The sequence below is a fragment of the Miscanthus floridulus genome, chromosome 10 (genome assembly GCF_019320115.1).
Source record: "Miscanthus floridulus cultivar M001 chromosome 10, ASM1932011v1, whole genome shotgun sequence".
In the NCBI taxonomy this organism is placed as follows: domain Eukaryota; kingdom Viridiplantae; phylum Streptophyta; class Magnoliopsida; order Poales; family Poaceae; genus Miscanthus; species Miscanthus floridulus.
This window is the reverse complement of record NC_089589.1, coordinates 27,399,287-27,412,027: the sequence shown is the minus strand read 5'-3', so window position 1 is coordinate 27,412,027 and position 12,741 is coordinate 27,399,287. Positions and strand designations below refer to the sequence as shown.

The following is a 12,741-nucleotide window of genomic DNA, read 5'->3' as shown; positions in this document are numbered from 1 at the left end:
GCCTCTAGAAGCACCCTCATATCTGATCTGGTTTGTGAGATATCGTTGTTTCAAGATAAAGTTTCTGCACAGTCTGGAATATGGAAACAGTTTCGGTCGTATCCTATTTTTTGAGTAACCTAACGACAGAATCGGAGAATACGGTCTGAATAAAAGTTGTATATAATTTCTTAAGATTTCCAACCCTATAAAGTAAGCCTCTTTTGGATATCTGGAACTTGACATATGACTATTTTACCGAGCTGCTGATGTTGGAACTTGTCCAGAAAAATTTCAGAATGTATTCTAACTTGGAAATCTCTAAAATTTAAATATTTGTGTTGGATGGCAGATGTCTGGAAGAGGAAGAGGCCGAGGTCGTGGAGGTGTTCCCCCACATCCACCACCACCACCGCCACCGACTATTGAGCAACTCTTGGCAGTGCAGACACAACTTATGCAAGCTCTGGTGCAGAATCAGCAGAACCAAAAGATTGGTGGGGCACCGCGTGATAAGTGTGGTGAATTCTTGAAGGACCGTCTCCCGGTGTTCTCTCATGCCACTGATCCACTAGAAGTGGATGATTGGCTTTGTGCAGTGGAGAAGCAACTCAACATAGCGTAGTGCAATGACCAGCAGAAGGTGTTGTACGTGTCAGGACAACTGCAGGGAGAGGCTCAAGATTGGTGGGAGGCATTCAAGTATGGATGTCCCGCCAATGCTCCTCCTGTCACCTGGCAGGAGTTTAGAGAGAATTTCTGGTCCTACCACACACCTGAAGCATTTTTAGAGCTCAAGCAGGAGGAATTTAGAGCTCTGAACCAGGGATCCATGTCCGTTGCTTAGTATCGTGACAAGTTTGCTCAGTTGTCACGTTATGCTCCGAATGAGGTGGCTGATGATGCTAATAAGCAACGCTGCTTTCTCAAGAGTCTGTATGATGGTCTGCAGCTCTAGCTTATGTCCAATACATATCTCAACTTTCAGACGCTGGTGAATTGCGCCATTGTTATTGACAATAAGCGCAAAGAGATGGAGGCCAAGAAGAGGAGGCTTTAGGGACAGGCCTCTAGGAGCAATAATCGTCCGCATACCAATCCTCAGCAAGGCTTCTAGCAGAGGTTTCAGGGACCACCTAATCAGTGGAATCGTGGTCAGTATCCTCAGCGCAATCAGACCCAGCAATGTTCACCATACCAGCAACAGAATGACAATCAACGTCCTCAGCAGCAGAGTGGTCAACAGACACCACGACAGGGAGCGCCTAACAATACTCCTATGAAGACTAGTGCTCCTAGTAATCCCAACAAGTGTTTTCGCTGTGGTAAAGAGGGTCACTTGTCTTATAATTGCCCTGAGAAGCCAAACCAGCAAACCCCCCAAACGCAAAATAGTTATCAGAAGCCATCACCCAACATAGGAAAGGTGAATCATGTGTCTACAGAGACGGCGCTTGCGGAACCAGAAGTCATGCTCGGTACGTTTGATGTCAACTCTACTCCCGCCACAGTTCTTTTTTATTCTAGAGCTTCGCATTCATTCATATCACAAGCATTTGTTACAAATCATAGCATACCATTATGTGCCATGCAAAATCCCATATTAGTAAACTCACCGGGAGGTAGTATGCAAGCTTCATACCGTTGCCTTCCGACTAGTCTAATCTTAAGGGGGGTAGAGTTCAAAGTGAGCCCCATTGTGTTGAGAACATCTGGCATTGATGTGATTCTGGGTATGGATTGGATGATGCAACAGCAAGCAGTGATTCAGTGTAAGGAGAAGGTACTTGTTGTGACCGCATCGAATGGGGAAAGAATCAGTGTTGATGTTGTAGTACAAGCACAGCCGACAGCCATGGTGAACCAGCTTGATGATCGTGTCAACACGGAGGACCCAGTAGTGGATGAGTTTCCAGATGTCTCCACCACTGAGCCACCGGGATTGACAAGAAGCTACTGATTCAACGCCACTGGTGGCCCTAATTTGAAGGGCATGCATGGAGAAGACCATGGATGCGGGCATGTGGACCTTTTGTGCTTGGCACCCTGGTATAGTACACTGCGTGAGCATGTGGTGCTGGCCCACATGAGCGTTAACGTCTACAGCTGGCGGGGCAGGATGCAAGACGGGGGTGGTGGCGCTTACCATGCGTAGCCCAACAAAAGGGAGGCAGTTGACACATGCACGTGCTTGTAGCAGCGGCGCCGGGTGCGGGAGGGGAAGGTGGCCCATGGCATCCACACAACAGTTACCGTGGCACGCGTCTCCCAAGAGGTCTCGCTGTCCAAGGAGTTTTGTTCTGGTGGAGGAAACGAGTGCTGCGCAGTGGAGGTTTGGCGATAACAACATGGTCCAATGTGGAAATGAGTCGAAGGGAAGAGAGTGTCAAGGGCAGAATGGTCCTTTGACTGGGCATGCATGGCGTGTCATGGAAAAAATAATGTTTTCGCAACGTGTTTGTGACTAATTCAATGAGTACAGTGCATTGTGCACAAATCCACTCTTTGTTAGTGTCCTGTGGACAAAAATCCCTTATTATACTGTCAACAGATGAAGCACATGAATCAAGCAAACAAGAACCGAATATAGAAGGGGACAACATACAATTTTTGTATAACTATCAACAGATGAAGTATAAGCTAAGGGGTGTTGGGTGCACTGCTAGAGCTAGTCTGCAGGCCCTTCCGAGGCAACCATAGGACCACCTGCATTGCTATAGCTGGACAAGTAGCAAACAAGGCAACCAAACAGACCGGGAGGGTACCAGGATGGATATATACTCCCTGCCTCCTAAATCAGACCATTCTAAGTTTGACTAAATTTATAGAGAAGAACACTAACATTTACAATACCAAGTTAACATCATTAGGTAAATTACAAAATGCAGTTTCATAATCCGCCTCTTTGATACTGTAGATGTTAATACTCTTCACTATAAACTTTGTTAAATTAGGATAGTTTGACTAATCAGGATAACCTTAGGTCAATTAATATTTCAGGATGGAGAGAGTATACTACTCCATTAAAGATGCATACATTTTAGAAATTGTTTTTTTCTTTGTGAATCACAATACAAACACACTAGGAAACTTCAAAGAACACACACACACACACAAGGTAGAGGAGAAGATTTATATATATCAACAGATAAATCAAGGAAACCTGAAGGGAACAGAGATGGGGACAACTTACAATTTTTGTATAACTGCGAACCATGATGAGGGGTATCATCGCCGAACAAATATGGAAAAATTAATGTTGGGTTTCAATCACAACGGATGGGCACAGTCAATGCAACTCTGCAAATACGAATGACATATTCATCAGTAGTTGGTTCAATGCGACCTCTAGGGAGGGTCATTCTATTTCATTATTTGAAATAAAAGAAAAGAAACAGATCGAGCAGAAGTGCTGAATTAATGTTGGGTGCTTACAGTTACAGAGCAAGACGATCGACGAGTTCGCTCGCTGGCAGCTGCCTCTGATCAGAGCTGAGGTGCGCCCGGAGAAGAGAGCCGATGGATTGATCTGCACGCAGCAGTGATGTGTGTGACATGAATGAATGAAAGCGATATTGTGGGTGTACCAGACGCGAAGAAGCAGCTATCGGAGGCCTGCCTGCTATATACACACAGACACAGCCTACGATGGAGGGGAGAGGCCGCTTGTATTGTATCGTATCTAGCTGGAAGCAAGCAAGGAATACATTTTCCGATGGGTCAGGAGAGCCGGGATGGCGCTAGCTGCGCCCAGGAAGGAATGTATCCTGAGTGCTTTTGCTTTAGGCCGCGCCGTTAGAAGTTCGCGGAAGCATGTTGCTTTAAGGCCGCGCAGGGATGCATCCTGATCTCATCTGTGGGCTTTTGCTTTTGGCCACTGGAAACGGCAAAGCATATGTTGCAGCGACAAGCAAGGAATATATACAAGCTGGTCATGTCATCTGCTTTTCCTATACCCGTACGGTACGACGAGCGTACGTGTTTCCATTCCCATCATGTTCCTGTGCAGTGCAAACTGTATAGCGCAGACACACTGCTACCTGTACGTTTGCTTTTTCTGTCTGGTGTAGGAGTACAACTAACTGAAGATGCCCTGAGAAACACAACAAGTACGCAAAGCCGTTAGGAAAAAAAAAAGAAAGGATGGCCAAGTATAAGATTCCCTTGATGAGGCTGATAGGGCCGTTGCACAAATTAAACAAAGGTAAGCAAAGCCAGAGTAGCCAGTTGCTAGCTGGTGGGAGGAATTCGAAGGCGTGCATCTGTCCACAACCAAAATTGTCCATTTTTGTGAAGTTGTCAAAATGTGCAATGGACCTCACCATTGCTTTCCTCTTGTCGAGATGGTCAAAAGAAACTTATATGGAACGTCCAATACGGAGTCCTTGAGAAGACTCTAGTGTCTGAATCCTCGGGAAGATACTCTCTACCGTCGAAAGTTCCGACACATGTCGGAAGTGCCGACAGCCATCAGAAATTCCGAGAAACCTGAGAAAGCCTGCTCGGGTGTTCAGGGTCATCCCCACGTTGGGAATTCCGACAGGCATTGGAAGTTCCGACGTTCGGAAGTTTCGACAGGCGTCAAAACTTTGAACTGACCTAATAAAATACCCTATTTGGATATGGCCTTTTGGATTCTAATCCAAACTCTTCCAGACTCATGGGAAACTTGGAAAAAACATGTTGGAAGGTTTCCCACAGGGATAAGACCTCCCCTCTCTATATATATTAGAGGATCATGGCCGATTGAGTACATCCAACAACCAATCGATTTTTTTACATCTATTACTCCTTTCACCCTAATCTCTTCCAACCCATGCTGCTATTCGTCGCTTGACCCGACGATCAATGGCGCCCTAGCCTCGCCGGCTGACCTAGGGCAACCTGGCGACGTCCTTACCCTGATGGAGTCCCTCCCGGGCGAGAGCTTCAACTTGTTCCTTTGCTAATTTGCCTAGAAACTTGTCGTTCTTCATCACGCAAGTCTGATTGGCTATCCTTTGGTGGTTTGCTCATAAACTTCACTATTCTTCGCCATAAAAGAGTGTTGGTTATCCTTTGCTGGTTTGCTTGTATACTCGCCGCTCCTCACAATGTAAGTATGATCCTCACTGCATTCCTTGGTCTGTGGCGACCCGGACGATCTAGCCCTAGCTAGTGTGTGATCCGTTTCTGCGTCCATAGCATCTTTTACCTTTCGGATGCGTGATGTGTCACATCTGATCGTGTTGCATGTTTTCCTTTGACCGACAAGGTAAATTTTTTATTTTTATCCATTTGTTCTCAAAATTATTTTTCATGTTTTCATTCGAGTTTGACGTAAGCCCTAGCATAGAAAGCCATTTTTTTGCCTTCTAAGATTATTTTTTTTGCTATTTTTTTTATCCAGATTTGCATTTTTTGAAAAAAAAAACGGATTTGTAGGGACGCATCTATATCCAGTCGCCCCTAAAAATGACCAGTTGCCCCTACAAAACGATTTGTAGGGGCGGCTGGCGAACTACCCCTACAAATCGGCGGTTTGTAGAGTCGGGGCCGTAGGGGTGGCTGGCCAAACCGCTGCACAAATAGTGTGGAGCTGCCCCTACAAAGTCTTTCTTTAGTAGTGCATCTAGCTCTGGCGAGAGTGTTGCCTGGACTAATTACCATGATTAGTTGATTCACTTTTTTTTGGATGATGGATTAGTTGATTCACTAGTTCCTATTTTTCCTCTTTAATATAACCATTCAGGTGGACGCCATATTATCGACCTCCGTGTGAAATGAGTTATAAACATATCAACAAAATAGAAGTATTTCCTCAATCCTGTATAAACATTATATAAGTCATTTTGTTTTTTTTTTCTCGTATAAGCATTCTAAGTTGGGGCCTCAAACCATCGGGCGGACGGTTTCCGGGTTTGGGCCTCAAAACCGGGGCGGAGGTTCCGAGGAGGAACGGGGTGGCACGTGGCGGAATTACAGAGGTTACGTCGAGGCGAAGCAAATCTGTGCAAGAAGCGAGGTTGTCTGATCGATAGAAATCGGGTTGTACCATAATTTCGCCCTAAAATATCTAGGGGCACAAGTGAAATTGTGTAATAAGCTTATAAATAAGATGGGATTGCCGCCACTCAGTGTCACCTGACTTTTTCATTTCCTCAGTGTAGTCCCCCTCCTAGAGTTTGTTCTTGAGGTCCACAAATTCGAAATTTGTGTAAGCAGAGATTTTGAGTTGGGAACGGAGGCCCGAATCCTCCACTTGTCCTCCGAAATTCATCACTTGTGCCTGTGATTTTCATTTTGTTGCGTTGTTCGTTTTTCTCAATTTTCGTTCTTGGCTACGATCTGAATTTCTCAGAGTTTGGGTCGATCCCAGGCGATGATTTCATGAGGATAGATTCGTAGCAAGTTGAATTCCATCTTTGTAAATTTTTGGAACGAATGATAGAGATTTGGGTCGTTTTTCTTTTGATTTTCTGGTCGCTCTTTCTCCCTGTTCGTGCCTAGCAGAGGCACTGCTTTTCCTGTTCGTCTTTTGCGTGTGGGGAGACGAGCAACTGAGCACCAGCACCGTGCTCACCCGGCCCGAGCCGGTGCTCGCCCAGAGAGACCGAAGGCCTGCGCCAAGCAGCAGGAGCCGCGTGCTCCCAGAGCCCGAGCGGCGCTCGCCCAGGTGGCCATCCTCTCGTCGCGGTCTCCTCCCTGTCTCTACTTCCTTCGGTGCTTGCTCTCTGTCCGGCGGCGAGTAGCACGAGTAGCGCAGCATCTGGCCGGCGGCGAGCAGACCCACCGCTAGTTGTTCCTCTCTCCATCTCCGCTCGGTACGTGCAACCCAGTGCCGTGCGGTAGCTGTTTCCCTCCGTTCGTGCGGTTTTTCTCTCGGTTCTGTTCGGCTGTCGGTGCACACCGCCTCCTGATCGTGCGGTGCACCGCTCGGCAGTGTCTAGTGCCCTTCGGTGGTGTCCGGTGCCTGTCAAAAGTGCCGGCCCAATTTCCAGTCTGGCAGGTTCGAATTTCCAGCCCTGTTTTTTTTTTTGTTTCATCCGTGGTTTGGGCGTTTGTGCTCGGATTTAAGTTCCATCTTTTGCGTTGGTTTTCCATCGATTCAAGGAACTTATCTAAGTATTCTCGTCACCAGTTGGCATGGATATTTTAGATTTTGGAACTTCTTTTGGTTTGCTTGTTTGGCGGTGATTTCGGGGACAGCGGTCAAATATTTCGAGAGAAATTTTACGGCTCCCATTCACCCCCCCTCTGGTCACCGTTCTGGGTCCTTTATATTGCTACTAATTTAAATATCTGAAAAATAAAAGGAGCCTCGTTAGGAAGCTGCATTCTCATGGCACTGGCAGCATATATATGAACATTTAGTTGGCAACCTACGTACATTTTCAGGCTCACAATGAATCCGCAAGACGGAATAAGCTGTATCATAACATTTGTTTTGTAACATGACGACTCACAACTTAATTATATGTACAAGGCTCTGTATTCTCAGGTGGTAACCTGCATCCACAGTAACACAGATTCGAATAAAAAAACTAATTCACATCACATCGCATTCTAGTCACCATGAATTTATTTGCAGTGTCCAACATCTGACTGCCTCACGACGACCCGCAGCGTAGTAATCGGCTCCATTGCTTCTTCTTCGGCCGAAGCGATGATAGCTCCAGCCTCCAAGGCTGCTTTTTGTCCATGCGGCACTCCACCTGCAGGCGAGGTCTTTTATGCATTCTATAATCGATAGTGCTAGAGACGTATGTAGTAATAATAATAGTCTTGGAGTGGCATGCATACTTTATTGTTACTCCCTCTGTTGTTCCACTATGAATTCCCTTCAAACTTGCTCCACTTTGTCCAATAACACCTCCTCTGTTTCATCCCCTGAAACGGACCGTCTAGTCAAGTAACCAGATATTCCAATAGCAAGAAAGGTGCTCAGTATATGCAACATATAAAGCAGCAGTGTTGTGTTAATTTACCTGAAGCGTCGGCAGAGGGGCTGATGTTTGTCTTGAAGCTGAAAGGATCTCTCGTGTACTTCACGTACCACTTCCTTCGAATGTTGTTGCCGTTATCATGTGCATATGCGTTGACCTGCTTGATATGGCTAAACTTGAACCACTCAGGGCTAGATTTCCCTTTACCTATGGAAGCAAGCAGCGGGACGTCGCACTCTACATGCAAATCCCTTGGGTTTACGTCCTTCAAGTATCACCTATGAAGTCCACCAGTGTGAGTCTATGAAGTGCAGGCAAACCCTCTAGCACCTTCAACTCTGGGCATCTTAAGATCACGAGGTTCTGCAAATTTGGCAGGTTACTGATCCTCTCTAGTCCATGACATCTACTCACCACAATTGTCAAACCAGAACCAAAGTTCTCCACAGCGCTTGGGTGCTCATGATGGTGTGGTAGTAAGAACTCTGGCCCAACACGCTTGATGGCTGGGGCACTACTAATCTGTAGGAACTCCAAGCTGGGGAGCTGGAACAAGCTGTCAGGTAGCTCTGTGCAATAAGGCAAGTCTTGCATGAATAGAATCCTCAAGCATCCAAGGGACACAATTGCTGTCGACGTCATCCACTTCGGAAGTCGTTGACTAAAGTACCCATCGATTTCAAGATGTTCTAAGCAAGGCGGAGGGCAGAGCTCATCAAACACCTTCTCGATGTGTTGCTGCTCTTCCTGTTTCACCAACCGGTGAGCACCTCCACTACTACTAGTGCACTGTAAGTACAGATAGCTGAGGCACACCTTTTCACCAAGCCTGGCTTTTATAGCAAATGAGGAAGAAGATACATTCTCCAGGCCATGTATACGAAGACGCATGAGCTGGTTAAGAGGTCCTAATTCTTCCAAACTACACCAATCACCCTCCACATGGGCTGGAAACCCCCTCAATACCCTTAAATTAGTTAGGCCACTGAAACCCCTGGGTATATTGTTTATACCTGAGCCAATAAGGCTTAGATACCTCAGCTGACGTAACTTTCCAATGCCCACAGGAAGCTTCGTCAGACTTCCACAGTTAGAAAGGTCAATGCACTGAAAGAATTGCATCATGTCTATTTTTTCTGGCAGCCTAGATGTGTTAGTGGCATCTAGGCACAAATACCTCAAGTGTTTGAGTTGGACCAAAGATTCAGACAATGCATCAAAATTTCCATCTTCTATATGTAGGGTCCGCAAACAAGGAAAAGATGACAGTGAATCACCTGGGTTGATCTTTGTTTCCCCAACTAATATAAGTGTTCGCAGTGATATATGTGCCTGTAGAGAACTCCACTCTAGCTCATTTGACTCTGATTCTTTGGATTTTAGTGATAACCGAATAACATTTTGTGGGTTAATGTTATTGGTATGGCCAGCCTCAGTTTTGTGAGCTATCAATGCTTCATCTCTAGTCAAATACTGAGCGAACGAGCGAACAACATCATGCATATTGCAAACTACCTGGTCTATGTACCGTTGATCAGGCTCTAGAAGGTTCCTAGCTATTAACTGGTCATAGTACTCTTTTCCTAACACTTCCAAATCCTGTGAGTTTCCATGAACAAATCCTTCACTAATCCACATGGCAACAATACGGTCATACCAGAACACCATGTTCTTTGGGAGGAGGGCGTACTGCAGAAAGCAAGACTTCAACTCAGGGTTCAGATCTTGATAGCTCAGGTATACTGCATAGTTTAGCTCTTCAGGCATTTGAGATACTGACCATGTAGAATCATTAAGGACCTTTGTCCAATCGCTTCGCCTTGTCCTTTTCTGGCGGAGGAGGCCTCCTATTACTTTCACTGCGAGAGGCAAACCATCACATTGTGCTATAATCGACATTCCAATGTCCTTCAGTGTATCAACCTTTTGTTCATCATTATTTTCATTTCCGACCACCTGCAAGCAGCTAATTAAGCCAGTTAATTATGTGGAATATGGAGATATATATACATTTCGTCCTAATCGGAGGCAAAATCGAGTGCTCGTAAATGATTCTGTGTGCAGAGGCAAAATCACGTACGACATTCTAAGCATATGTAGCACTTATAGCACTACGGTGCAACTAGGAGACGTCTGTGCACAAAAGTAGTTCTCTCAGCAGTCACTCTATAATTACCAGCTCTTTATTTTATAGTCACTGTATTATGTACCATAGTCACTCCAGTATTTATTGTAGCTTTTAATAATTATAATTTTATTTTACTAAAATGGAATGAACTGTCCTCTAAGCCCTGCACTGTGACACTAAAGATATTGAATTTTCTATATCAAAAAATTTTGCAGTAATATTATTTTGTATAAATATAGAATAATTAAAATTAAATTACTAGCATTGATATGATATAATATTTTTTTATCAAAATTTATAAACTTATTTAAATTAAAGGGTGTACCCAGTGCAGAGATAAATGTAATTAACAAAAAATTGTTAGTATAATTATTTATTTGTGGTTTGTTAAGGAAGATTTTTAGCTCTTGATTAATTATTAAATAAAGAGTAAATTTCACTAGTGGTCCTCGAGCTTGTCCTAAGTTCTCATCCAGGTTCTAGTACTTTTAAATTGCACACTCAACTCCCTAAATTTGTCATGAGTTCTAATCCCGGTCCTAGTATATGCAAATTACACATTTAGCTCTCTAAACTTGTTCTGAATTCTCGTCTCGGTCTTGGTACTTGCAAATTTCACACTCAAGGTTCCTAAAATTGTATTATTATACCATTATGGTCCATTCACCCTATAACATTGTCCCCACCTCAGTCACACCACACATGCTTGCCTTACTACCCTCCACTTGCCTTACCGGGGGGGTGTGGGCCAACACAGATGGCAGTATGTGCAAACGTCACATGTAACTATTTAAAATGTTTTTATTATATTTCTTTCAACGATTTCAAAGACCAAGGTGAGCATCACCGTCCAGTTTCACTGCGAAATCGCAAAACTGACGGTGATGGCGGTTTCTAAACTGATGGGGATAATGTTTCTGTAGTAGTGTCTTCAAAGTAGTTTGTAGCCTAGATTCATAATATTAGTGCTAAAATAAATAACCATCTAGGTTAATTTGCATATCCGTGTGCATAAGAAACCTAATAAAAACTACTGAAAATGCATAGATGTTATAAATTATAAATATTACATAGGGGCACTTTGTTCTTGAGCCAATTTAAGCTCAGTCAGTAATAACAAATGGTGATGATAACGATTATAATTGTTAGAACATTCTGGATGGCCAAAGAATTCCTTGCATGAATATATTTGTTTCCATAAATAAACTACCCTCAACTAACGTTTACAATTAAATGGAAGTTACAACAAATCTTAAAGATTTTGTAGATAACTTACTAGCCCAAATGTGCATCGGGCAGTAGTGTCATGCTAAACAAATTTGTTTCTGAAGAAAAGCTACCACAATAGAAGGTGAAGCTTAGGGGCACGGCATGTACAGACTGACTAGCTAGATAGACTATGAAGCAAATGTACAAGACTACCAACTATCTAGATAGATTGTGAAGCAAATGTGCACACATGAATACATAACATATTAAATCCTTAAATTAACTTATACGAACCTGCTTTTTGAGCAAAGACCAGGCATCTTCTTGCTCTAGTTTGTCGACATGGTGGTAGGGAACCTCTGCCATCATGCCTCGAGCAACTTCATCTTGTCTCGTTGTAATGAGAACACGGCTTCCTCGAGCAAGTGATTTTATCAATGGAGGCTTGAGCACCTTCTCCCATGCACGGTGGTCCCAAACATCATCCATCACCAATAAGGTCTTGCACCCCTCCAGGGCTTCCTTAAGGGTGCGCTCTAGTGCAGCCTTTGTGTTTCTAGCTGCTTGATGATCTCCTTGTGCTTCAGTGATAGCTCTCTCTAGTAGACCACTGTCGCTAAATTCTTGATTGACGCTCAACCATAGTCTCTTTTCGAACTCTAATTTGATGATGTCATGGTTGAAGATCTTCTTGGCAAGGGTGGTTTTGCCAATCCCTCCAACTCCCACAATAGCATAAACCATAACTTTTTTGTGTTCATGTATGTTTTTCTCCTTCTTTGTGAGTAAATTCACTAGATTTCTTGTGTCCTCCTCAATCTTGTCACCAACCACACCTAGCTCATCCTCCCCCGTCGTCTCACGCCTAGCGCGAAGGGAGGATTCTACCTTTTTCTTGTCGTCCTCATAAGAAGCAAGGTTGATGAAGTTGAAGGTTTTGCTACGCTTCTCAATGTCATCTAGCCTCTCATTGAGATTCTTTATGCGATTACCAATGTCATGAGCATGGAGAGGATTTCTCAAACAAAAGAGCAAGGGATTGAAGCAGCCCATATCCTTGGATGGACCCTGTTCCATGGCCTTGAGCTGGCACAAATCAAGAATGTTGGTTGCATCATACATGGCATTCCTAAGCTCTCTAACCCATGATTGCACACTCTCGTCGCTGATGTTCCTCTTGTCAGCATCGGCGATGAACCTCTTAAGGTCCCCGAGCTTGATGCCCATCTTTTTTATCTCATCAGGAACACCTAAGAGTAGATGCACCTCTTCTTTAGCCATCTCCGACAGCATGTGTTGTAGGTAGGATGCTAAAGCGTCCAATACCACCGCCATTGCTGCTTCGGTGTCTACAGAGTCAAAATTAGATAAAAATATCACGTGATTTGTTTCAAGCAAAGGTAATATTTATGGTAAAGGAACCTAGGTCCCTGTAACCATAACACTAATTATTGAAAAGTAGGCCCCTGCAACAATAGATATATAGGTAGATCTACAATG

At 44.1% G+C, this 12,741-nt stretch overlaps 1 protein-coding gene and 1 long non-coding RNA gene across 2 annotated transcripts in view; both read right to left on the bottom strand.

The window, feature by feature from the left end:
• The window catches only part of LOC136486364 (uncharacterized), a 50,678-nt gene extending 46,845 nt beyond the window's left edge, over positions 1–3,833 (bottom strand). The window contains exons 1-2 of the long non-coding RNA XR_010766781.1: positions 3,415–3,833; positions 3,173–3,279 (exon numbers count right to left, since the gene is read on the bottom strand). This is a non-coding gene — a long non-coding RNA (uncharacterized lncRNA). The remainder of the gene's footprint in view (positions 1–3,172; positions 3,280–3,414) is intronic.
• A 2,290-nt stretch (positions 3,834–6,123) lies between these two features.
• Positions 6,124–12,576, bottom strand: LOC136489891 (putative disease resistance RPP13-like protein 1). Its single transcript, XM_066486402.1, is given in 3 exon segments — positions 6,124–8,186; positions 8,189–9,860; positions 11,536–12,576. Coding segments are annotated over 3 exon segments (2,997 nt in total). The 3' UTR covers positions 6,124–7,902.
• Between the last annotated feature and the right edge of the window lie 165 nt (positions 12,577–12,741).